Source organism: Apus apus, chromosome Z, assembly GCF_020740795.1.
Source record: "Apus apus isolate bApuApu2 chromosome Z, bApuApu2.pri.cur, whole genome shotgun sequence".
In the NCBI taxonomy this organism is placed as follows: domain Eukaryota; kingdom Metazoa; phylum Chordata; class Aves; order Apodiformes; family Apodidae; genus Apus; species Apus apus.
The window spans coordinates 21,671,474-21,694,460 of NC_067312.1; the positions used below are offsets into that span (position 1 = coordinate 21,671,474).

The window sequence follows — 22,987 nt, forward strand, 5'->3', positions numbered from 1 at the left end:
CAGTTAACCCAACAGTAATTTTTTAATCAGTCTAGATAAATTAGCACCTCCAGAGGCTGGTGCAGCACCTGTGAGACATGTATGGCTCTCTGAAAGTTCTTGTCTGTCTTCAGAGAGTGTGAAAGGTGCCTTCTGCTGCTGTTCTTCATTTAATGCCTGTGGAGGGATGAGGTCCTGCAGTCAGACCTGCAAGCCCAAGATTCTCCCCATGCTTTGCTGCAAAGAACAAAGAGCCTTTGGGCCATCAGAAACCCTGGTTTGGCCAGAAGAGGCTGCTATCTAGTGGCCTGCTTGTCCCACTAAAGGACAGGAGAGAGCCATGTCTGCTCCTGCTTGGCTGTGCCTCACTGGCCAGTCACTAATTGGGCACAAAGTGCTGCTAGGAAAGCTTACTGCCTGCTGCTCTCTGAATCCAGATGTTTCTGTGTCTGGATCAAGGGCGCTAGTAGCAAATTGCCATGCTTGGACCAGTCTGTGTGATTGCCTTCCTGGTGAGAAGGAGGCATCTGCTCCCCTGTTTACAGTAACATAATGAAGAACTTTGCACACCTATCAAGACTTGTGGGATCTTCTACTCTTACAGAATATGTATTGCTGAAGTGACTCCAGAGGCAGGACAGAGCAAAACTAATGAAACTCCTATTTATAGTGTACTAAATAGTTATGCTGAAAATCTGTCTTCCCTTTGCTGTTTAAGTTTGTATGTTGTTACAGAGTACGTGCCTGTCACTCTACAGTTGCTGCATGTGTTTTTGTAGTATTTTAGTTTTTCCTATCAATATATAGTTTCTGTAGTACAGTTAGTTTTTAGGTGCTGGACAACAGGGTGTGTGCAGTAAGTAGAAGACAAGGCAGAGTAGGATTTAGCGTTCCGTATCTATAGTAATTTGTTATTTTAAAAGTAGCCATTTAGTGGAATATTGAATGTAGAGCAAATTTTATTAACTGCACAAACTGAAAGCTGCAATTACTTTTCTGAGAGCACAGGTAGTATGGTTCCCTGCTAAACTAGCAGCACTGGTTTTGTTCACTTTTGTTACAGATCTCTAACTCTGTCTGCAGAAGGTTTAAATGTGTTGGCACACTTGTTTTTTGATATAAAAAAATTTGATGGTTAAACTGTTGAAGAAGTATGCTAACAAAGAGTTATCATTTTAACTGTGTTTATGAGAACATTTTCTTTTAATTTGCTGCTGTATTTTGCTGCTGCAGAGTAAAGGAATTTGGAATTAGTCCTTCGGACATTCCCTTCTCACAGGGTAGTGGCAGTCGCTCTGATCTATCTCCTTCCTATGAGTATGACGACTTTTCTCCTTCAATCACCAGGTCTACTTCATTCTGTACATGGAATCTTTATTTTTAAGTTTTATTTTTGGCTATGTAATTTTACAAACCAACCTTTCATTAGTCTCCTTGCCTTGAGTCACACATAGCTTTTTTTTCATTTTGTTTGGCAGGTGATGGTTCTGCATGATCTGCAATCATTTCCCCAGTATTGTGTTCACCCTCCTTAAATATCCACACTCTGTATCCAGGCTTGCTAGTTCCCTTCATACATTAAAAAAAATACACATGGTGATGTCACCTTTGTACATTTAGTGGACCAAATCTGACAAGTATGTGTTTAGGGTGATTTTAATATATCTAATTGAAAAAAACAAAACAAAACAAAACACAAAAAACCCCAACAAACAAACTGAACAATTTTCATATATACGTGTTTTTACAACTTTTCATTGCTCTGAAGATGAATGAAAACAGTTTCTATTGTAGTAAATAAGTACTACTTGGAAAAAGAAAAAGGTTTTCCCTTTAAAAAAAATGAATAATGTGTTGTAAAACTTACTACACTGATGTGTCCATTTAATAAACTTGATTTTAAGTGTGATTTTTTATTTTTTTTACAGAATCATTACCAATCTTTTAAACTGTTTTCATGCTGCAAGAGCCTAACATTTTAGAAGATATTTTCAGCTTTGGATCTATTCATTCTCTGAGATACTTGATAGCAAATTACTATTTTCTTCAGAATTCTTGGTGGATTTGCTTAGAACTGCTAGTGGAGCAGTGATTGACTAACATTTTTAAAGTGCAGTTGTGTGCACAGAAAAAGCAAGATGGTCAGGTTTAGAGTGCAGAAGGAGCTTTTCTATCAGATACTACTCATTGTTAAGGAGTAAATATTGAAGGTTTGGAGATTTTTGCTGTCTTCACTGTTAATGAGTATCTTAGAATCACAGAATGGCTTGGGTTGGAAGGGACCTCAAAGAGCATCTAGTTTTAACCCTCCTGCTGTGGACAGGGACACCTCCCACTAGACCAGGTTGCTCAGAGCCCTGTTCAACCTTGGCCTTAAACACTTCCAGGGAGGGGGCATCCACAACTTCCCAGGCAATCTGTTCCAGTGTCTCACCACTCTCAGAGAGAGGAATTTCCTTCTAATGTCTAATCTAAGTCTCCCCTCTTCCAGTTTAAAACCATTACCCCTTGACCTATCCCTATATGCCCTTATAAAAGTCCCTCCTCAGCTTTCCTGTAGGCTCCCTGCAGGTACGTTTTAATCAGAAAATGCCTGTTTCTAGAAGATGGACTGTAATCCACCTTCATGTAGTTGAAATTCAATGGTCCATGCTTTTTAAGAGTAAGACTTAACATATTTTTGTCACTGAGAGGACATTAAATTTGTGAAGATGACATCATCATCCTTATTAAAGTAATTAATTGCCCATAAACCCATAGAACTTTTTTTTTTTGGATCTGACGCTTTTGCACAGAAAGTTACTAATTTTAAAATGAAATTTTCTGCTCATAGGGTGAAGGAGCTGACAGTTGACCCTAGTGCCACAGGAGACAGCCGTCCCACTATACACCATGCTTCCAATCAGATTGATGACTTGGAGACACAGTGGGCGGTGGGGAGCTCTCCTCAGAGAGATGATCTCAAACTGCTTTGTGAGCAAAATGTGAGTGGTTTACAGCATAACATGGAAAGAGATGGTGATAAATACAGTGACAGAACAAATCCAGAGTAATGTGTATTTGTAGCTTGTGAGCAAGATCATTAACTAAATACATCATGCCTCTTCACCTTTTCACTTAGGGTATTATGTTCATTCCCATACAAAAAACCCCAAAATGTTCCTTGAAGAGTCAGAGGAGAATGTTTTACTGTTCTTTATCTCCCTTGCTGTCTAGGCAGGGCTGTTCTAGGCTCTGGTGTTTTTTAGTCTGTGCTTTTCCAGAGAATCACTGAATCTTATGGGTTGGAAGGGACCTCGAAAAATCATCCAGTCCAACCCCCCTGCCAGAGCAGGGTCACCCAGAGCACATCACACAGGAACGTGTCCAGGCGGGTTTTGAACGCCTCCAGCGAAGGAGACTCCACAACCTCTCTGGGCAGCCTGTTCCAGTGCTCTGTCACTCTCACAGGAAAGAAGATTTTTCTGCTGTTTACATGGAACCTCCTGTGTTCCAGTTTGCACCCACTGCCCCTTGTCCTACCACTGGACATCACTGAAAAAAGCTTGGCCTTTTTCCAGCATAGCTCCATAATTTTTTAGGCAGTTAGAAGTATCCTGGGACAGTCATCTGTTTTATTTAACACGCCTGCTTTTCTGAGCATTATTTCCCCTGCATGCAAGACCCATTTCAAGTGAGTTTGCCTTTCTCTGTGTTTAAGAAGTCTGAGTACCGATCATTCCTTTTCCCAACATCTTGATTTGCATGGAGTAGACCCCCAGTGCCCTGTCTGGGAGAGAGCCACATCATGTTCCCAGCATGTCTTCCTGGGCTGCAGTATTCTGGTGCTGAGAGGCATCTCTAAAGGGCATTTTCCCCTTATTGCTGATTATCGCCTCTAGTCCTGGTTCCTTAAATGTTCAACAGGGATTAAAACGATTTGTGAAAATGCCAATGAAATATAGAAAAGAAAAATCCTTATTATTCTGAATTATTGTTTTGCAAGACTGTGCCTTTTCTGACACCTCTTCATGGTGACTGCTGCATTTCTCTTTTTAGTAACTGGCTTTTCTTCCAGGACTCTTATAAGAACATGCTAGTGGCTCCTAGAGCTTCCCACTGGATAGTGCTTCCAGCCAGATATCCTGTCATTGAATACTTTTTCATTGTTCATGTGGAATTAAATTAAGCTATATGATACATTTAAAAATATTTCAAAGGCATTGTATAAGGAACTATATTGTCTTGCTAAAACATTAATTACAAACTACCTAGTGCTTTCCCTTTTAATTGTTAATTTCTAAAGAAGCATTCTTTGCCCCAGTTTGTAAATCTATCTCGTGCATTCTTCTAATGTGTTAATCACTATGTACATTTTAGATTTCTCACTTTACATTTATTTTACATGTTTTTCAAAGGATTAATTTAATTTTTATTTCCTGAAACTTATTTAATGTAATTTCTGTTATCCTTTTTTTTTTTTTTTTTTCTTCTGTAAGTTGTTTTCTGTCTATTGTCACAGGCACAACAAAAAGCCCTGGAAGAAGAAACAGTTTTCTGTAGGCATTGAAACTTAGGGGAAGTTAGCATTCTTCCTATGTGACTTCCTCTTCCTTCTATTTTAATTTGTTTAATGTGGAATACTCCATTTTCCCATATACAGTAGGATTAATGGCTGGAGACTTTTAGTGAATATAAGTTAAATTTAATTCTGTGAACATTTTGCACTTATTGCCCTCTCTGTTCGTTTCTGGAGATTTTCTCATTGGAAGTATTATATTCTATTTTTGACAGGCTCGATCTTCTGCATATTTCTTTTTGTGTTTTGTAATGAGATGGTTCACAATCAGTGTATTTCTTGTAGCCACAGTTCATTCCAGACTAACAAGCTTAACTCTTGTTTTTAGGAAGAGGAATTTTCTCCTCAATTGTTTACTTTCCATGAAGCTGTGTCACAAATGGTAGAAATGGAAGAGCAAGTAGTAGAAGACCACAGAGCTGTCTTCCAGGTAAAAGTTATAGCTCTATTTTATTTTCTCCTAATCCAGGAATCCAGGTTTTCCTGATGCAAGTGCATACTTTTGAAGATGCAGGATATCATCTGGTCATTCCATTGCTGTCAGAGATTTCTAAGTTGTTTCATGATGCTAAGCCTGCTGTAGCAAACAAACGGGCAGATCCCATGACCACTAATCTTTGTCCCCATGATGAAAGAGAAGCATATTTCTGTATCATGCCAGAAATGTAGTAAAATTTTCCTTTTGTTCTCAACAAACATTCCTACATTTTCTTTTCTAGTCTGTTTTCAGCATTGGTGACTGTGTTCTTTTTTCTAGTTGCAGCAAGTTTGAAATTACCAGTTTCATGTCCTCATTTATGCTAATATTCCTGTGCCAGAGCTGGTAATTAATAGTAATGTCTCGTATCAGCACCATTTCTGTTTGGTCATCTCCCTCTAAGATACTGCAGTATTCCCTCCAAGTATCTCATCTGAGTATACTTCTGTGACATCTCCCTCTCAGATACTGAGATCCAGAAGAGACACACATTTCTAATGGGCTATTTGCTTCTTTGTACAGGACACATAAAGGTTTTACTTGCTGTTGGTCAGGGTCTTGGAAAGGAATATTGTCCATGCAGTGTAATCCTGGTCAGTGCCATGGAGCTGTTTACATTCACAAAATAAGTTGTAGTAATGAATTACTAGTTTTCAGAAGGACATATGAGTTGCTTCTGTTGATAACCTTGCAGCCTTTAGGCAGGCTGTCTGGCACCTCTGCTGCAAGAGAACAGCAGAGCATTAAACCTGTAGGGGCGTGCACACATCTCTTCAGTCTTGGTATCCAACTTAGTGGAACATTGATGTGTGTTCATATTGCAGAAGGATGCTAAATAACACATTTTACAAGAGATATAGAGATTTAGTTATTATAAAACTTTAGCCCTGAAGTAAAACACAGGAAGTATAAAAGTCATATGGCTTAGCTGTGTCCCAATGCTTGCGACTTCTGGAGAGACAAGCTGCATTAGTTTAAGATGTTATTGCCTCTGTGTGTCTGTCTGGCTTTCTCTTTCTTTTTGATATTAGGAATGCAAAGAGGCCTAAGAGCTGCTTTAACCAAACTTTACAGTACTCGTATATCTAGGGAATTAGCTCATGCAATAGTGAGCTATAAATAGCTCTTCTTTTATACAGCTTCTCTCAAAACTGACATTGATTATGGACAGAATTATCTTTGCTCCTTGACTGCAGTAAGACACTATGATTTTAGTCATATATGGACAACCAGTCCATATTAAAATTGAAGCCTGACTTCAAAGTTTGATACCTGCCTGCAGGGACATGACTGTGACATAGTTCTGTTCTATGTGTCTTAGCTTTGCAACCACCTCATGTTCTTAATTTGAATGGAACTAGAGTAGTTGGGGTTTACCTGTTGCTTTTATGACCACTGGAATTAAGAAACAATGTTGAAAACACACAATTTTGCTGAATTAGAAATATGTTTTCATTTTGGGATTTAAATGTTACATTGAGGTGACTAGATGGTAAAAGTGTGGTCAGCTTGAGAAAAGTTCAAGTTGAGTTTTTGTGTCTTGAAACTTGTTTTGGAACTTTGCTAATATATTTAGTTGTTTGTTTGTTTGATTTTTAATCTAGGAATCTATTAGATGGCTGGAAGAAGAAAAAGCTCTTCTTGAGATGACAGAAGAAGTAGACTATGATGTGGATTCTTATTCTACCCAACTTGAAGCAATTCTAGAGCAAAAAATTGATATCCTGACTGAACTTAGAGGTATATTGCTTCTAATCACTTTTGCATTCATTACTAGCAGTTTATTTTCAATGCCATAGGGACTTGCAGTAATGAGGAGAGAAAAAAAGTGAGTTTTAGGGTCCTTTTTTCCCATTATGCTGCCCTGCAGTGTCCTGTGGAAGGAACATTCATTCTGCTGCCTAAGAAATTCATGCTGTGCTCAGTTCATCCTAGTTTAAAAAGAAAATCTCTGCTTTACCTCCAGCAGGTATAAACCTGATCCTGCAGCTTTCATTTTCTTTTCCTTTGTTCCAAAACAATAAAAAAAGAAAAAGAAAATCCAGATCAACTGTATGAAAGAAGAAGGTAATTTAATGAGGAAAAAGTAGTAGGAACTCGGCTGCATTTTGTAGTGTAGCAGGGTGCCTGCTGTCATTTTTAAGACTGTGCTTAAGAGGGCCATCGAGCCCTGAGTAGCTCGGTTGTTGGCTTATTTCAGCAGCCTTTCTGTCTGAGTTTTGTAAACCTCTCTTTGTTGAAAAACAAACTTTGTGCCCAATATTGACTTGTCCACTTGTCTTCTAAAATGAACTTTTTGAGATTAATTTTTTTATTTTAGTTTTTGTTACACTGTGGGTCCCAGAGATATGCTATGCTGGTAAAAATTAAAGGATGAAGTTGGGGGAAGAGGATGGAGTTATTTTGATCTGTGTTAGGAAACTCCTTGTAAGATAAAATCGTACTTTTTACTCAGTCTGAGTATCTACTGTAAGTTAGAATACATCAAGCAAATCAGATGTGGCCTGCTAGCCTTGTAAGCATGCATTGGCACCAATATACTTTGGCAAAGACTTGGAGTTACATTCCTTTGCTTTTTATGGATGATGGCTTCCTCTTCAGAAGACAATTTGAGATACCAGCAGTGAAAAAACACAGTTTAGGTGAAACTGTTCATTGAAAACTTACTAGATTGTGCTTTTGAAACAAGGTACTGGAGGTGAAGTCTATCTAAGAGATTTTTGTATCTTTAAAGGCAACACAATGTACGTAGAGCTTTATAGAATGAAGAACAGTTAAATCAAAGATTCTTTCTCCCAGTCTTCTGTGTTCTGCTGAGAGCACAATTTTTATTCCTGTCACTCCGGACTGACATCTTTATGTTGTCATTTTGGTTTCCTTCTTGTTCTTGGGTAGATGACTGGGGAATTAAAGGGGACAGGAATAGAAATATGAAAGGATGCCACACTTCCTTTCTCAGGTTTCTCCCATTCTCTCTATAGTTATGATGAAACAAATGAGTGATGCATTTACTATTCACAGTGAATAACTTAAAAAATTTAATCACAAATGCTTTTCACATTAATAGAAATATGGGGGGAGTATGATTTGCTCTGCTGGGTTTAAGAATGTACAGAAGTGACTGATGGTACACTAAATAAAATTCTGTATGCCCCCAAGGATGGCTTGGAAGGTGCTGGAAAATATAAGGATGTATGAGGTGTTTGTCCTTGTACTCTGTAAGTTAGCAGCAGAATTTAAGTGTGAACAGGTTGCATGCTGGGAATGCAGTTGTGCAGTTTCCAAACCTATCTTGCCTAGAGACGGGGGTTAGCATCTAAGAAAGGACTAAGTTTCTAAGCAGCTTGTGTGTGTGGTGAGTACTGAGTTTATTTCAATCCTCTTGTAGTTTGTAGCATCAGCTGTATTTGCAGAGGGATATTCTTTGATGTGTATTAGAGCTGGGATGTGAAGCATCAGGGCTTGTTTCAAGATCTGTGTTGAGCACAGGCACATCAGTACTTGTTCTCTCTTTTTTGTTAAAGATAAAGTGAAATCTTTCCGGGCAGCTCTGCAAGAGGAAGAACAGGCCAGTAAACAGATCAACCTGAAAAGACCACGTGCCCTTTGAAATGGGCCTTTGCTGCTAAAGGAATCCACAAACCTGTACTGCTGTAGCACACATTTGTTACAAAACCCAGTGGCCGTAAGAACTGAACTACTTGAAAGTGTAAAGAAGTAAAAATGTCTGTGGAAATGTCCTGTTTCTCATTCACCTGAATTACATTTTTAGTTTTGTGTGAAATGCTCCTATGATGTCTACAAAATGCTTCTAGACCAGACAGCACAACCATGCAGGGTTCAGATCTGTGAAGCACTTTGTTTAAAAAATTTCATTTATTCAAATTGTGAATTTTATGTTTGGGAATATTTGCCATGTTTTTTGATAATGAAGTAAAACTGTGCCCATTAAAAAGTCACAGTATTTCCTTTTGCCTATGTTCAGTTTTGTTACAGAGACCAGTTGTGCAGTTTTAAATTGTGTTTGCTTGCATGCACACCTCACTAGTGGTTGTATCTAACTCCTTCAGAGAGCTGTGCTCACCTCTTCCCATTCTGTGCCTTGACGAAGGCTACTTAACCCTAAGCATCCCCTTTCTGAAGCACAGCCTTAATGAACAACATTCCTTATTTGTCAATATAAATTACTTTCAGTGTGTACATTTTAATGTGTTTTGAGACTTCATTACACAGGATGTGCCATATCATTTGAACAGGAACTGCAAGAGCTGTTGTAGACAAACAGCTGGACATTCCATCCTCCTTGTAAAAAAGCTGAAATCTAGATTGAATTGAATACCATAAAGAGTGGTTATGTAATTTTAACATTTTTCTGTTATTAAAAAAAATAACCAGAACAAAAAAAAAAAAACAACCCACAAAAATATAAATTAGTTGATGTATAAGAAATGATACTGTTTTAAGTACTGAGGAGAGTTGTATCTTAGGACAATGCGGATGTACAGTATGTGGTTTGGTATGAAAATACTGTCAGAGTAAAGGTAGAATCTGACCTCTGTGATGGGATAACTGTCAAAGATCAGGGAACCAGCTTAAATACATACATATTGGCCTTTCACATACTGTTAAAATTTGGCTTTTAATGCATGACAAACTTACATGTACATTAACGGTAGTTTGCAGGTAGTTTGAGTAGATCTGTTGCTTTAAAAAGTAGGTAATACCTATTTTTCCTTTTGTACAGTGCCAGCAGCTGAAAAGTGGAGTGAAATTGCATAATTTGGGGATTTTACTTAATACCTCTGCCAAGCGCTAAGAGAAATATCAGAAATACCTGAGTTCTCACAAATGGCGCTGTATATATCAGCACTTTTTAGGTGGTGGCACATGCGATTTTTGCAAGTCAATATCCAAAAAACATTGACCTTTCATGTAAGAACTTCTTTTCAAATGAAGAATTGTAGACCTCTCTAGGAGTTCTCTCCATTTCCAGGAGTTTTTATCAGCAGGCCTTCCCTTGGAACTGTAGAAAAATTACTTCTGGAATACATGCCTGTTTATTTGTGCCAGGCTGGGAGAGAATAAAGGGAAGGCAATGAAAAGAGTTATATGAGCCAGAAATTCTTGTAGTGTTTAATGTTTGTATCTCCCATAGCAAGGTAGGCTATGGGAATCTCTTGTTGCATTATGGTTAAAGAAAATCCTCCTGTGTGTAAACATGAAAACTATGTAGATTTTACATAATGTGTTTAATAAAATAAAGTATTAAATGAATTATAGATGAGAATTTACTTCTATGACAGTTCTGTTGTGCTTTGGGGAGGGTTTCACTTTGTAAGCGTGCGGGAGTTACACTTTAAAAAGGCCTCTTATTTCAGAATGCATGTTTACTTCTGCCACTAACTCTTCTGTACAAATTTGTCATATGGGAAGATGCTCCCCAGAACGCTGTCTTTAGTTTTGCAGTAGGTCTTAAAAGAAGCATCACACATTTTTTCTGAGCATTTTTTAAGGTCATCCATCAGTTGTAACAAAAAACCATTCAACAGAAGGCAGCAACCTTTATTAGCACAGTAGTTTCAGTTACTGTATCATACCAAAACATTTCTTTGAAGTTGGTCTAGAGAAATCTGAGCTTCTAAAAAGCCTCCAAAGATTGAGATATCCTATATCAGAAACACTGGCTTCCCCATTATTCCTCCATGCAAGACTAGAGCTGCAACCAGGCTGTGGTTTACAGTGGGTACAAAAGAGGACAGTCTAGTCAGGTAGCAGATACTGCTACCTGTGTAGAAGGGGCGGGGGGCATTGGGGAGGAGCAGTCTGTGAGACAGCCTGCTGTGAAATCAGAGCTACGCTGATACAGAAGCAGTGAGAATCAAGATAAACTGGTAAGGCTATGACAAATTCCTGCTGCCCACTGCTGTGAGGCTGGAAATACTTCAACAGGGCTCAGACAAGCTTCTCTCCAATTCCTATCTGCAAAACAAAAGCATTTAGGAATGCTCCAGCACTTGTTCCTTCTTTACTAATCTAAGGGTATTGCTGTGGCTACTTACCTCACTAATTGGTTGTGCACAGTGAAGCAACACTGGAATTATTAAATTACTAAATTTTAAAATAAATTAGTTCATTTCCAAGATAATCTTTCATGATAACTGCAAATTCAAGTCTGTATTTTTGTACGCTTCTGAATCAATGACTTTTAAAGAACTTAAAATGGATGCATGTAAAATTAAGTTTTATCTTAGAAAAGGTTTTGTTAATTTGCCTCCCCTCTGCTTACTGTGATCTTACAGAAAGGGACACACTGTACATGAAAAAAATGACTTGCGGTATTTAATACACAGTCATGCCTTCACCCCTGCAGGATGCTACAGAGTTAATAGTTATGAATTCCTGAATCATAAAACAGCCTAATGTGGATTTTTCTTCTGACAGCTGCTACGCAGAGTTAATGCAAACCTCCTTTGGAAAATTCTGGCTTGTCCTTCGTAACAAATATATAAAAAATCCAAACTATATAAAGACATTTCAGTAAGTCTTTCTGTCAGGACACAGGCATGCATTGCTCTCAAGACTCACTGAAAGCTTTGATCTATGCTAAATCTCCTCCTTGCCTTGAAGGGTGAAGTATTTTTCTTTAAAAAACAGCTGCTTTGATTTACATTGACAAAAAAACCCGTTCTGTCTCTGCTTATAAGCACCGGCCCTTGGAAGTTTCCTGCTGGTGCCTGGAGTAATTTGATGGCAATAAGGAGGGGGTAAAGGAGATGACACTGATAGTTTCAGGTACCTTCATAATATTTTTGTAAATGATAACCAAGCCCACAAGATAAATGCTCTTGTTTCTGAGAGCTACTGGCATTTCTCCAAGAGATGCAGATTATTAACAGACTTGGAATGCAGGCAGGTACCACTGGACAACTGGAAGATAGGCACTTCAAATCAAAAGAAAGTGTTTAAATAACTTTCAAACAAAGAAACAAACAATAATCCCAAACAAATGGAAGGACTACAACTTTAGTTTTGTTGCCCAGACCAGGCTTATGGGCTGTACTGTTAAATATTGTGCAAGAATATACTGAGATCAAGTCCATGAGCAGAGAACACAGATTACAGTTAAACTTGAAAATACAGTCATGTGGAAGTCCAGCACATGACTTCAGCTGTGAAAGAATTTACTGTTTTTAAAATACAGAGCAGCAGGTTCTCGCCTACTATCTGTGATGAAATGGCATGTAAAGTTTTAATAAGAACCAGAGTGTGTAAGCTGTATTCTGTTACTGCTTCTGTGAGAAGAGCATGTCTCACTGCAGTCACTCTGGCTTAGGTAAGACTTTGGTGATGAAATACAGAACTTCATTCTTCTAGCAGAGTCTATGAGAAATGGATGCCTTCTGAATTGAAGCCATGCAGCAATCTGAAAGGATGAAATATTTATGTTACAATTTCTGTTGATTTACACTTAAGCTTAGGGCATTTCTAAGACACACTGGCTGGCAAAGAATATGCATAAATGGCATGAAAGCAGCCATCACTGTTGGACTGCCATAAAGAATTGTAACAAATCTTAAACTAGTTAGGATCAAAGTTGCTATTTTACAAATGCAGGTGCATATTCAGTGCAGTTAATTATACTGCATCCCACCAGGTTTATAACATTTCTTTAAAAAGCAGTAACTGTATTAATTGTCACACTGCAAAATAGGAATTTTTACCTTGTATAAAGAGATGAATCATGTTGCCACTTAAATTAACTGACCAGAAGTAAAAGCAGAATATAGCAGTTAATTACTCAAATTTTCAAGTTATGCTATAGACTACAGCCTAATCCTCAAGACAGAGAGATAGAGAAGGACTGTGTAAGTCTTGAGGGAAATGATATAATAACTAATTCCATTATTAAAGCAATTTTTAGTGGAGATATAGAAGGCTCTAGTACACAAGTAAGAGAAATAAGGATCTCTAGCTAGTTGCTTCTCTGTAAGTTAAAACATATATAGGATTTAACTGTTAGTTTATGTTGAGGACTGGAAGCAAGGAGTGTCTGTTATTGAGAGAAAGGCAGCGTTAATACTGTTCCTGTGTGACCCAATACTGATTTGTGCTACACAGGTACAGACGAAAGTAGAACTTGAAGAAGCATAAAAGGAAGGCATAAAGAGAAGAAAAAATACCTAATGAAATCATCTATATCCATTGAACGGGCTCGTTTTTCAGAATAACCTGTATTTTTTAGGATCGTCTGTATTTTCTCTGCAATTTTGAAGTTTTCAGGAATCTCCTGTCAATGGAAATTAAGACATAAATTCATTTTCTATTCATAGCATAGAAAGATTAATTTAACTCGCCTGTTCTCTTCCTGCTTTTGGTGTAGTTCTTGTTTCAAGTGGTAGAAATTAGTTGTATTTTTTCTTGTATGAGTTATTGGCTTTTCCTGTTCTTTTATCTGAATTTTCATCCTTCAGCTCATTCCCTATCTATGAATCACAACAGTATTGCTAAGCAGACACAAAATTGTATTAGATTCTTACTAGATTACTAGTAAGTCCTTGTGGCATGTACCACCACTGTATTACTAACATACTCAGCTTTCAGCTTTTTGACTGATTGTAGTGACCTTTTCAGATTTTTCTCTAAGAAAAGGGTTTTTTCCTCCCTCAAACTCTTGGAAAAAACTGTATCATGTTAAGGTTTTCAGTGTTCATTTTTTTTTATTTATAAAAAGTCAGTATGTAGGTCACAATACACAGAAACAGAATTTAATATATTAAAAAGGAACTTACTGTATTATGTAAGGAACAATGAATTCGGTAATTATGATCCAGCAACTGCTCTACAGCACTTGACCTGAAAGAAATATAAGTTTAGAATGAGAGTTTAGAATACAAGTTTAGAACCAAGCTTTAACTAGTTTTTTTCACTTCATTGGCTGCTAATATTTACTATAAAAAACTTAAGAGTCTACACAGAGCTGTTCTTTTTAAACAGCTGCCTTTGCCTTGTTTTCTTCTAGAGGAAAAAGCCTGTGACATCAGCATAAATCCTCTACTGTAGTCTACAGAATCACAGGATGGTTAAGGCTGGAAGGGACCTTAAAGATCCTCATGTTCCTTCCTCCCTGCTATGAGCAGGGACACCCCACACTAGACCAGACTGCACAAAACCTCATCCAACATGGCTCTGAACACCTCCAGGGAGGGGGCTTCCACAACCTCCCTAGGCAACCTGTTCCAGTGCCTTACTACCCTCATGGTGAAGAATTTCTTCCTGATGTCTAACCTCCATCTAACCCCTTTCAGTTTACAATCATTACCCTTTGTCCTATCACTGCCCTCTCTGGTGAAAAGCCCCTCCCCAGCTTTCCCGTAGCCCCTTCAGGCACTGGAAGGTGCTATAACATCTCCCCAGAGCCTTCTCCAGGCTGAACAGCCCCAACTCTCTCAGCCTGCCTTCACTGCAGAGGTGCTCCAGCCCTTTGATCATCTTCATGGCCTTTCTCTGGACCCTCTCCAACAGCTCCATGTCTTTCCTGTGCTGAGGGCTCCAGAGCTGTACACAGAACTCCAGGTGGGAGTGCGAGCACACACTGGCGGCTCATGTTGAGCTTCTCACCTACCACCACCCACAAGTCCTCCTCCTCAGGACTGCTCTCCAGCCATTCTTCCCCCAGCCTGTATTTGTGCCTGGGGTTGTGCCGACCCTTTGTTCAAGGAAAGGCTGGATGTGGCACTTAGTGCCATGGTCCAGCCAATGTGGTGGTGGTGGTCATAGGCTGGACTTGATGATCGTAAAGGTCTTTTCCAGCCTTGGTAATTCTGTGACCCAGGTGAAGGACCCTGTACTTGGCCTTGCTGGACTTCATGAGGTTGGCACTGGCCCACCTCAAGGTCCCTCTGGATGGTCTCCCTTCCCTCTAGGTTGTCAACCACACAATATACTTTGTTGTTATCAGCAAACTTGCTGAGGATACACTCAATCCCACTGTCCATGTCTCCAAAGATGTTACATAGCACTGGTCCCAATACTGACTCGAGGAATGCCACTTGTCACCTGCCTCCACTTGGACACTATCCCACACTGTGCTGAAACGTATGTAACAGTATGCATTTGCACAAAAGAAATTATTAACTGGATGGGCTCTCAAACTTTGGAAATATTTCCTTTAATAGCAGTTACTTACTTAAATGCTGCAGAGAGGGTCTTGTTTTTCCTAACAAAGGCTATCCTCACCAGACCATCCCACTCCTGAAATAAAAAATTTCAGAATTTACAAAAAGGAAAACACAGCTACTACACAGTCACTAGTGACAATTTCACAACCATATTGAACACACAAACACTTCAGAAAATATCTTTCTGAACAATACAAAACCAGTTCTGTCTTCGACAAAGCAATACAAACAGGAGAAAATACATCACCCACAAAAACCTTTTAATTGCTCTTTTTCATGCCTAGGCACTATTGGCCAGATCTTAGATGCTGGGAAGGCAGATCTTTTAAGACAATCCAGCTAACACTGGGCAAGGCTGAAACAGTCTTGAAGATCAAAGCATTTTAAAAATTAACTTCAAGAATAGTATCTTGTAACATCTGTCTTCTAGATACTCATCTGAAGGTAAGGCTTCTTGTAGATACTCCTTTGATCATAACCAACTAAGTCATCAGCCAGAACAGATTCTTCGGAGACATAAACCACGATGAAAGGGACATGATTACTAGCAGTTCTCCAACTGACATGGAGATGGCACCTCAGTCTTGTCAGAAACACTATGAACAATGCTGCATCTGAATTGCTCGTGGCAAGTGCAGGTACTATCCTAACATACATATGAACAGTAGAGGAGTAAGTATTTTGGAATTATGTAAATGCCAATTAGTATCTGGTACTTAAGTGTTAAAAAGAGCAGAGAACTGAGTAGTGAGTAAAAGAAAAATGAAATTAAGTACTATCACTAGTACATTATATTGTTAGTAGAGTGTATGACAATTACCTGGAAGTTGATAGGTGGCGGTGGGTTCTTTGGCTCTATTCTGACAACACTGGATTCAACTTTGGGAGGGGGCCTGAAGTTGTTCTTTCCAACCTGTTAGTTGGGAGAAGCCAGGCAGCTGTATGAATAAGCAGGAAATCCTCACATTCCAAGAAATACTCTTCTATCTTTGATAGCTGTGTTAGCTTATGCAGACAGACATACCTTCATGAGGTGGTCCACTCGAGCTAACAACTGAGTATTAATAGAGAGCCTGCAGTATAGTTTAGTTCCTGGTTTTGCAACCAAACGAAGTGCAAATTCCCTTTGAAACATAAGTATTGCACACCTGGGAACAACAGAAATGAGAAAATGAATTCTAAGTAATCAGTTTTTATGTCAAAAGCCAATTAATATTGCCTCAGTGTTTAGAAGCAGTAAAAGTTTGTCATAAAGAAGCTCTGCCTTAATTAGCTCAGAATGTGTTTAAAAACAAACCCAAAAAACTTGGTAAAACCATCTAAATCACCTTAAAGCTATGCTAGGAATTGATTTTTTTTATACTGCTAAATGGATCAGCATCAAAGAAACAGGCTAGTTATAGAGTTTTGTGCCTGACTGTAACAAACGTTTTTAATAAGTCTGTGATGTGTCCTTCAAATCCAAACTTCCTGGCTCCAAAAATGGACCAGTCATGTCACTAACATTAGCACTTCAGTGAGAGAAATCAAGAACTGCTGACACATTTAACAACACAAAGAAGTACTTGGGTAGTTACATTTTTAGACCAGACAACAGGAAGTGTACTGGCTTCAATCCTACCCTTTCCACCCTTCCATTCTCAGGTAGGAAGGCATTTGAAATGCCAACAATGTCCTACTTATCTCTGGAATAACAGTTAGTTATACTACTAGTCTAAAGATGCAACTCCCATTTATATCAGCTGGACATTCACTGATACCAAGACTAAATTTTCTCCTTGTGCTTAACACAGTAACATAAACTTATTTCCAGGCTCTGCACGATTCATGCTACAGAAATACTTTCAAAAAAAAAAATTACTTCAGACTATTTTTAAAACTAATTTTCCTCTACCAGGTAAGACAGAGCTCTGTTCTTCCACATACCTGAAAAAAGGTCTATGAAGCAACAACTTGAAAACAAAAGGTGAAGAAATCTGAGAAAAAGAGTAATAGCATTAGTGTTAACTTTTGGGCTGTTATCATTTAAAATGGAAAAAAGTTTTGTTATGTTGTTTAGCCCATACCTGGTAAGGCAAGTTAGCCACACATGCATCAAAGAATGGCAAGTCTGTTTTCAGGATATCTCCAACCTTGATTTCAAGTTTGTTTGCCAGACACCTGAGGGAAAATACACAAAACAGTTACCCTTAGAGAAGCGTGTTGCCAACGTTTTTGCCAAAGCAACTCCACTTCTTTTTAAGTCCTCACTATTTCCACAGTTGATACTTACGTGCCCTGGACTCTCTTCTGAAGTTCACCAACAAGTCTGGGGTCAATTTCACAAGCAATCACCTGAAAGCAAAAGATAGTATTTGCAACTTTTATACAATTCCTAACTGGGATTAAAATTTCAGTTGTAAAAAAACCCCAAACCTGTACTATTCCTACAGGTTTGAATAATTCTTAAAAATTCCCTATTAGTCTATACACCTTTCACCCTTCCCAAAAAACACACAAGCCTTACCTCATAAAGGGATAACAGCAATATAGTTTGACAAAACTATGCAAGATTCCTATGAATAGCAACAAATTGACTGGAGTTATATAAACGTTAAGAGAAATGCCCATAGTGCAGTTCTATTTATTTGAATCAAGCAGATGTAGATCCTTGTTTGCCACAGCCACAGTGTGGTCAGAGCTCAGGATGGTGGTGATGCGGAAACTCTCGCTTACTTTTTTGACTTTCTCCAACATCTTTACTGTCAGGTTACCGGTTCCGGGGCCCACTTCCAGAATGACATCTGTACGTCGCAGGGCAGCCTACGAGCAAACGGCACTTCACTCATTTTTTTTTCTAGAACCGATTTCAAGCGAACATTTAGTTTTAAAAAGGCAAACGCAGCTCAGTAAAAAGCCGGAATCAGTTGGCAAAGGAGCGTGAACAGAAGCTTGGAAAAGGACTAGAGGGAAACGGTGAGAACAAGGCTGTCCCGGACGAGCACCCAGAAGAACCAGAGCCAGACCCGAGGCCCCTCAGGAGGTCCCTCCCCGCGCCGGGGCGGTGCGGGTGCGGTGCGGGTGCGGTGCCGCCCGCCATGCCGGCCCGCAGCGCCCAGCCCCGTTCCCGCCGGCCCCCGCCGCCCCCGGGCGCTGCCCCCCGGCCCCGCCACCTTCTCGATGATGCTGTTGACCACGAGAGGATTCTTCAGGATGTGCTGCCCGGCGCCGGTGTTGAAGAGGATGCCTAGGGCAGAGATCGGCGTCACCCCCGCCCCAGGCGCGCCCGCGGGAAGGCCGCAACAAACGCTCCGGTGCGTTCCCGCGGCTCCCCGCTCAACCCGCGCTCTCTGCGGGGCGCTGCCCTCCCTCCGGGCCCCGCCGGGGCCGCGGGCGGCACCGAGCGGTCCCCCCGCGCCCGGGCGAGCGCGGGCCGCGCCCCGGCGGCAGGCCCAGCCCCGGCCTCCCTTCCCAGGGCCCCGCCGCTCAGCCCGGCCCGCACTCACCGCTGGCGCGGCCTTCCCGGCGCTCCAGCCGCGGCCGCTTCCCGGCCCGCACCTTGGGCATGGCGGCCCGCACGGCGGCCCCGCGCACGTGCGGCGCGGGACGGCGCCTCCCGCCCGGCCCCGCGGCCGGGCCCGCCTGCGCGGGGGGCGGGGCAGCGCTCGGCGGCCGCAGCGCCCCCTGCGGGCCGGAGGGGCACGGCCGGGAGGGCGGCGACCAGCGCGGGGGGCGCGGTGGGAAGGCAGGAGGGCGGAGGGACGGCAGGCAGCGAGGGGGAAGAGGAAAGGAGCGTTTGTTTTCGTAGAGTCACAGAATGGCAGGTTGGAAGGGACCTCAAGGATCATCTGGTCCGACCTTTCCAGGTACTGCTATAGTTTATATGAGGTGGCTCAGCACCCTGTCAAGCCGAGACTTTGAACTGTCCAATGTGGGGGAATCTACCACTTCCCTTGGGAGACTGTTCCAATGTTGGATTGTCCTCATGGTGAAACATTTACCACTTGTGTCCAATCGGAATCTCCACAGCAGCAACTTGTGCCCACTACCCCTTGTCTTTTCCATGTGGCTCCTTTTAAACAGGGAGTCTCCATCTGGATGGTAGCCACCCTTTAAGTATAGGAACATGGTAATAAGGTTGCCCCAAAGCCTTCTTTTTTCAATAAATCCAATTTTCTCAGCCTCTCCTCATAGGGCAGGTCCTCCAGTCCTCTGATCATCCTTCTGGCCCTTCTCTAGATCCTCTCCAGCCTGACCCTTCCTTTTTGTAGAGCAGGGACCAAAACTGAACATTCCAGGTGTGGTCTGACCAGGGCTGAGCAGAGAGGGATGATAACTTCTGTATCTCTGCTGGTGATGCCCTTGTTGATGCAGCCCAGCAACCTGTTGGCTTGCTTTACTCATGTTAAGCCTGTTATCCACCAAGACCCCCAGGTCCCTTTCCACAGGGCTGCTCTCCAGCCAGGTGGATCCCAGTCTGAACTGTGCTCCTGGGTTAGGTGTTCCCAGGTACAAGACCTTGCACTTCTCTCTGTTGAACTTCACATGGCTCCCACTAGCCGACTCCTCCAGTCTGTCCAGGTCATCCTGGAGGGTGGCTCTCCCTTCTGGAGTATCAACCTCTTCACTCATCTTGGTGTCACCAGCAAATTTCATCAGAGTGCTCTTGATCCCAACATCCAGGTCACTTATGAAGCTGTTGTGGAGAACGTGTCTCCTGAATAAAAATATGCCTCTCATAGACTGAGTGATTAAGTGAAGGAGGCACAGAGGGCACACAGCTCAAGGGCAAAGAAGCCTCCTGATGGACAGATGTAAATGTCGGAAAGAGCAACATTGTTGCAAACTAAACTCACCTAAACCCCATCGGCTCCTTGCGACTACACTGATTGGTCTGTGGAGAAGACAGGTGAAAGGGAGAGCACAGCTGCAGGTGAAGAAGCAAAGGAGAGCAGCTCTCCCAGAGGGCGACACCAAAAGGCATGGCCACGGGTCGAGACTCACGGGGAATCACAACTGAGCTCGGATCACTCTTCTGAGCTGTAATCACAGGACCAAGCAGAGCCAAGGCAGTTGTTATCTCAGTGCCTAGCTCCAGTCCAGAACTCCCAAAACAGCTGTCACAGCTGCTGGCAGCAAATCTCTGCTCAGTTGTCGCCGAGTCTGCTCGTCCAGCTCCTGTACCAGTACAGCCCGCCAGGATGGCGCAGCAAGGACTGCTCTCAAGTCATCCTTGTTCCTAGGGGCTTGCAAGCCAAATGACAAATCTGATCTTCTCGCTCTTTGTTTTCCCTGTGTAAATCACCTAAACCTACACGCACAGCGTCGACCCTGAGGGGGGAAACCGTGTCGGGCATAACAACATTCCTACTCTATCCGGTGCGTGTACTTTCAATCTACATGTTCCCTCTTTCCGGGTAGTACCTCCATTGGAGCGTATTGGTGCAAACTAGAACACTTACCCAGTACGCCCCCCTAATCCATTTTCCATTTTCTCTCCAAATTGTTTACTTTATCCTCACTTGCTTCATATTCCTTAATTTGCAATAAACCATTTAATTAATAAATTCTAATTTGGCCAACGTGACGTAATCTATAGTGGCTGCACTTACCTTTGAACACCTGATCGTGCGATTCCAGCTCCAAATTGGGGCAAACCCACTCGTACACTCAGTAAATTGCTTGTACAGTTCCAGCGGGAGCCCGCTTGAATTAGTTAAGGCTAGTGTCAGAAACATCCTGATAGGGCCCTGACCCACTTGGATCGGGACAGATGTTAAACAGCACTGGGCCCAATATTGATCCCTGGGGGACCCCACTTGTGACCGGTTTCCAGTTTGAGGAGGAACTATTTACTGTCACCCTCTGGGTATGGTCTGTCAGCCCGTTCCCCAACCACTGCACAGGCCACTTGTCAAGGCTGCAACGAGTCAGTTTCTCCAGAAGGAAGCTGTGGGGAACTGTGTCAAAAGCCTTGGAGAGGTCCAAGCAGACAATGTCCACTGCTCATCCTGCATCAGCCGAGCAGGTCACTTTGTCGTAGGTGGTGATCAGGTTTGTCAAGCACGATTTGCCCCTGGTAAATCCATGTTGGCTTTTCCCAATCATGTGCTTCAATTGACTTCTAACAGTCTCCAGGAGGATTTGCTCCATGATTTTCCCAGGGACTGAAGTGAGGCATTAGCCCTCCTTCAGTCCTCAGGGACATCCCCTGATCTCCATGACTTGTCAAAGATTATGGAGAGGGGCTTTGCAATTACATCAGCTGGCTCTCTCAGCACCCTAGGGTGGATGGCATCCAGACCCATTGATTTGTACAGGTTAAGCTCCTGTGACAGTTGACACACCAGTGGGCCAATATTACGCCTGTGCCGGTGGTTAATGTAGAACCCTTTCTTGAAGTTTTTGACATCTCTGGCCAGTGTCAGCTCAAGCTGAGCTTTGGCTTTCCTAACTGCATCTCTGCATACCCTGGCAATGCCACTGTAATTTTCAACTGGTAATGTTCCACTTTTCCACCTCTGGTACATTTCCTTTTTGGTTCTGAGCAGACTCAGGAGCTCAGTTAAGCCAAAGGGATCTCTTGCTCAGCCCTCTTCCCTTGCCTTTAGAGGGGATGGGCTGGTTTTGCTTACCTAGGAGAGTGTTCAGCCCAGCCGGGGGGCTGCACCTGCACACGCCGGCCCCTCGCCCACCCGGGGCTCAGGCCGGCACCCGGCACTTGGTCAACCTTTGCTACTGCCTCAAGTAAACAAATTAAGTTACTTAACAATGGACACCTTAATATAAAATGTACGTATGAATACTTATGCCCTACACAGTAGGTGTATGAAACTCGCAGTAAGCAAATTTCGACGCCCTTCTCCCCGCTGCCACAGCTGTTCAGAACAGCCACGCAGCACGCAAGTAAAACGACCAGAAGTTGGCACCTTCCTCAGTTTCAGCCCTTCGCACACCGAGCTCCCCGGGAGCCGCTGCCCCGCCGGGACGCGGAGCACCCGCCCGCAGGGCCGCGAGGGAAGGCTGGCGGTGCCGCCATTCCAAGCCGCAGAGCAGCAGCAGGGAGACAGCCCCGGAGCCCGCAGCCCCCCACGGGACGCAGCCTCCACGGGACACACACCCCCCCCACCACGGGATACCCAGCCCCACCCGCACCCACCCCCACCCCCACCCACCCAGACACCCTCAGCCCCCCACACACCCACCCCAGAGACCCCCACCCCCCCACAACCCTCCCCCCCAGACACCCCCACACCCCCTAGACACCCCCACCCCCCCCACCCCAGACACCCACCCCCATCCCCCCACACCCCCCCCCAGACACCCCCATCCCCCCACCCCAGACACCCACCCCCAGCCCCCCCAGACACCCCCCCACACCCCTACCCCCCCAGACACCCCCAGACACCCTCACCCCAGACACCCCCCCCCCCCCGCTCCCAGCCCCCCCGGCCCCTCCCGCCGCCGCCGCCCGCGCGCGCCCCGCCCCAGCCCCGCAGGCCCCGCCCCCTGCGGCGCCAGGCGCACGCGGCGGCCCCTTTCTCCCGGCCGCGCGTCGCCGCGCGCTGACGTCACGTCGCGCGCCGGGGCGGGGGCGGGGTGCCGCAGCGGCCGCCGCTGGTCCCGGCTCGTGGCGCGAGCTTCGGAAGAGGCGGGGGTCCCGCGTGCCAGGCCCGCCGCGCGCGCCGCCAGGGGTGAGCCCGCGCGCGCCGCCCCGGCCCCGGCGCCCCCTGCGTCGTGCCGGGCGGGCCGGGCGGTGCCGGGAGCGGGCGGCGGGCGGCGGGGCGGGCGCCGCGGCCTGGCGGGAGAGCGGGC

The 22,987-nt window shown here is 43.2% G+C and overlaps 3 protein-coding genes across 9 annotated transcripts in view; 2 read left to right on the forward strand and 1 right to left on the reverse strand.

Moving 5' to 3' along the window:
* KIF2A (kinesin family member 2A) overlaps positions 1-10,302 on the forward strand; it is a 57,268-nt gene extending 46,966 nt beyond the window's left edge. For 2 of the 5 annotated variants that reach the window (XM_051642212.1, XM_051642214.1), the window contains exons 17-21: positions 1,213-1,326; positions 2,813-2,963; positions 4,866-4,967; positions 6,620-6,755; positions 8,540-10,302. In XM_051642212.1, coding sequence (XP_051498172.1) covers positions 1,213-1,326; positions 2,813-2,963; positions 4,866-4,967; positions 6,620-6,755; positions 8,540-8,625 — 589 coding nt within the window. In that variant the 3' untranslated portion in view covers positions 8,626-10,302. The remainder of the gene's footprint in view (positions 1-1,212; positions 1,327-2,812; positions 2,964-4,865; positions 4,968-6,619; positions 6,756-8,539) is intronic. The other 3 variants (XM_051642215.1, XM_051642216.1, XM_051642213.1) reach the window with 2 other exon arrangements.
* A 254-nt stretch (positions 10,303-10,556) lies between these two features.
* On the reverse strand, positions 10,557-18,818 carry DIMT1 (DIM1 rRNA methyltransferase and ribosome maturation factor). Of its 2 annotated transcripts, XM_051642218.1 has the most exons (12): positions 18,679-18,818; positions 18,346-18,419; positions 17,909-17,995; positions 17,466-17,527; positions 17,260-17,353; positions 17,120-17,169; positions 16,218-16,341; positions 16,014-16,106; positions 15,202-15,266; positions 13,805-13,868; positions 13,196-13,302; positions 10,557-12,438 (listed from the first exon to the last, which is right to left on the reverse strand). In XM_051642218.1, exons 1-12 carry the CDS (start codon positions 18,737-18,739, stop codon positions 12,396-12,398), a joined length of 924 nt encoding a protein of 307 aa, XP_051498178.1. In that variant the 5' UTR covers positions 18,740-18,818; the 3' UTR covers positions 10,557-12,395. The 2 variants fall into 2 exon arrangements, with proteins under 2 accessions (XP_051498178.1, XP_051498179.1); XM_051642219.1 differs by lacking the exon at positions 18,346-18,419 and having other exon boundaries at positions 18,679-18,770.
* Positions 18,819-22,772: 3,954 nt separating this feature from the next.
* The window catches only part of IPO11 (importin 11), a 97,750-nt gene continuing 97,535 nt past the window's right edge, over positions 22,773-22,987 (forward strand). Inside the window, exon 1 of one of the 2 annotated variants that reach the window (XM_051642571.1) lies at positions 22,773-22,866. The gene's annotated coding sequence lies outside the window, so the exon portion shown is untranslated. The remainder of the gene's footprint in view (positions 22,867-22,987) is intronic. The other variant, XM_051642572.1, reaches the window with a different exon arrangement.